The sequence below is a fragment of the Emys orbicularis genome, chromosome 12 (genome assembly GCF_028017835.1).
Source record: "Emys orbicularis isolate rEmyOrb1 chromosome 12, rEmyOrb1.hap1, whole genome shotgun sequence".
Lineage (NCBI taxonomy): Eukaryota > Metazoa > Chordata > Testudines > Emydidae > Emys > Emys orbicularis.
The window spans coordinates 37107330-37109666 of NC_088694.1; the positions used below are offsets into that span (position 1 = coordinate 37107330).

Here is a 2337-nt window from a genome sequence, read left to right on the forward strand (position 1 = left end):
GAGAAGTATTTGTCTGATGATTAAAAACTTTCAAATGGCTGAGTTAGACGGCCCATTTTCAATGCAATTCACTTGGAGTTGGCTGTCCAGACACTGTGAATCCCTCCCATAGTTCCTCGGTTTGTTTCTTTGTTGACGCTTCCTCTAAAATATCAAATCTTGGCCTGTTTGGCCTAAGGATCTCCAATCTACAAACAACACTGTTCTGCTTTCATACACCAGGTAATGAAACATGTGATTATTTGAAGCAACACTTTTTTGTACTGTTGTACCTATGCCCCATCACCTTAGTGTTAGAGTGCTTGGTGCCATCTGTCAAGTTACTACACATGTTTCCAGAGAGATTAATCTTTTGTTGAACATGCAGCCTGCTCAGATATGAAATCTGCCTCAGGAATCATGAGATGGCATATCCCCTCCCCTGGCCTCCATTCTCCACTCACCCATCATTCCAGTAGCCAGCAGAAGGGGACAATGAAAACAGTGCTGATGTTTTATTGCGTTAATGCTGTTTTTCATTTATGTTTAAGTTAATTTATTTCATATATACAAACCCCATGGCGAATCCAGAACAGGGAAATCAAATGTCTAACACAGAATTCGTCCTCCTGGGATTCGGGGATCTCCCAGAACTTCAGATCCTTCTATTCCTGCTGTTCCTAGTGATCTACATTGTGACCATGGTCGGGAACATCCTCATCATGGTGCTAGTTGTGGCTGATCAGCGTCTGAACACTCCCATGTACTTCTTCCTGGGGAACTTGTCCTGCTTGGAGACCTGCTACACCTCCACCATTCTGCCCAGGCTGCTGGCCAGTCTCCTGACTGGGGACAGGACTATTTCATTCAATGGATTTGACACACAATATTATTTCTTTGGTTCTCTGCTTGCTACAGAATGCCTTCTCCTGTCAGTGATGTCTTATGATCGGTATTTAGCCATATGCAATCCACTGCACTATCCAGCCCGTATGAGTGTCAGGTCTTGCCTACAGCTTGTAGGTGGCTCTTGGATAGGTGGCTTCCTACTTAGTAGCATAACAACGCTGTCGATATCACAGTTAGCGTTCTGTGGCCCCAATGCTATTGACCATTTTTTTGGTGATCTCATCCCCCTTGTAAATTATTTTTATAATTATTTAAAAAAAAAAAAAAAAAAAAAAAAAATGTAAAACTCTCCTGCAATGACCCTCACCTGATGGAAATGTTGGATTTCACACTACGCTTGCTTTTCTCAGTGGTCCCGTTCCTACTTACCTTGATGTCCTACATCTGTATCATTGCCACCATCCTGAGAATCCCGTCCACCACCGGGAGGCAAAAGGCCTTTTCCACCTGCTCCACCCACCTCATCGTGTTGAGCATTTATTATGGAACTCTGCTGATTGTCTATATGTTCCCAACCACTGACATCCTGAGCGACTTTAAGAAAGTTTTCTCTGTCGTCTACACAGTCCTGACTCCCCTGGTCAATCCCCTCATCTACAGCCTGAGAAACAAAGAGGTCCAGGAGGCCCTAATGAAAGCTTGCAGGAAATTCATGTTTCAACCATTCTAACAGATCAATTTCCTTGGGTTAAGCTAGATATAACATGAGCTGGGGTAGGGCCCGAAGCACAGTCCCAGGTCGTGTTTCCCTGCTCTTACAGAGTCACAGGTGTGGGCATAAGTGGAGATGGACCTCCTAAAACCTGTAACCCCATTGTTATTAGGACCTGTATCAGAGTCAACATGTGGGTACCCATCAGCTGGTGGGAGACTGGAACTTCTGGCTGCTCAAATTTCAGACAATGAGGGGAGATTGTGCTGAGTGAGAGGGTTCAGGCGAACTGGACTCAGCTGGAACACTGGGCATCTATTCCATGTAGGGTGAGACACTTCTAGATATACACACACCCCTGAAAAATCAGAAGCCTGCATTCTAAAAATACAGGGTTGCAATGTCAGCATGGAACTCCAAAGTTAGAAAATTGAATAATTAACTTTCTTTTCATACACTGTATTTTATCCTCAGGCTCCCTTCAAAGGAGCAGAAAACCCAAAGGAAACCCTCTGACCTGGGTCCCGGAACACAGGACGTTAGCACAGAACTCATTATTTGCCCGTTTTCAGCCATGATTTTGGGTCAGTTGTTTGCAGATACTTGGGGGCCCAGTGGGATTTTCAAAAGTATCTGGGCACCTGACCTGCTGGATGGGGCCCTGAAGGAGACTCAGGCAGGGGATTGCCCACCTTCTCCAGGCTTGTGCATCGTTCTGGGGCTTCGGCGTCCAGATACCCAGTGTGGGGTTGCAGAGGACATGTTCGGTGGCATCTCTGGCCCTTTTGATGCAAACA

At 45.4% G+C, this 2337-nt stretch overlaps 1 protein-coding gene across 1 annotated transcript; it reads left to right on the forward strand.

The window, feature by feature from the left end:
- The first annotated feature begins 557 nt into the window (after positions 1–557).
- On the forward strand, positions 558–1558 carry LOC135886114 (olfactory receptor 5AP2-like). The gene is made up of 2 exons (XM_065413989.1): positions 558–1117; positions 1168–1558. The coding sequence occupies exons 1-2, from the start codon at positions 558–560 to the stop codon at positions 1556–1558; spliced, it is 951 nt and encodes a 316-aa protein (XP_065270061.1).
- The last annotated feature ends 779 nt before the right edge of the window (positions 1559–2337 follow it).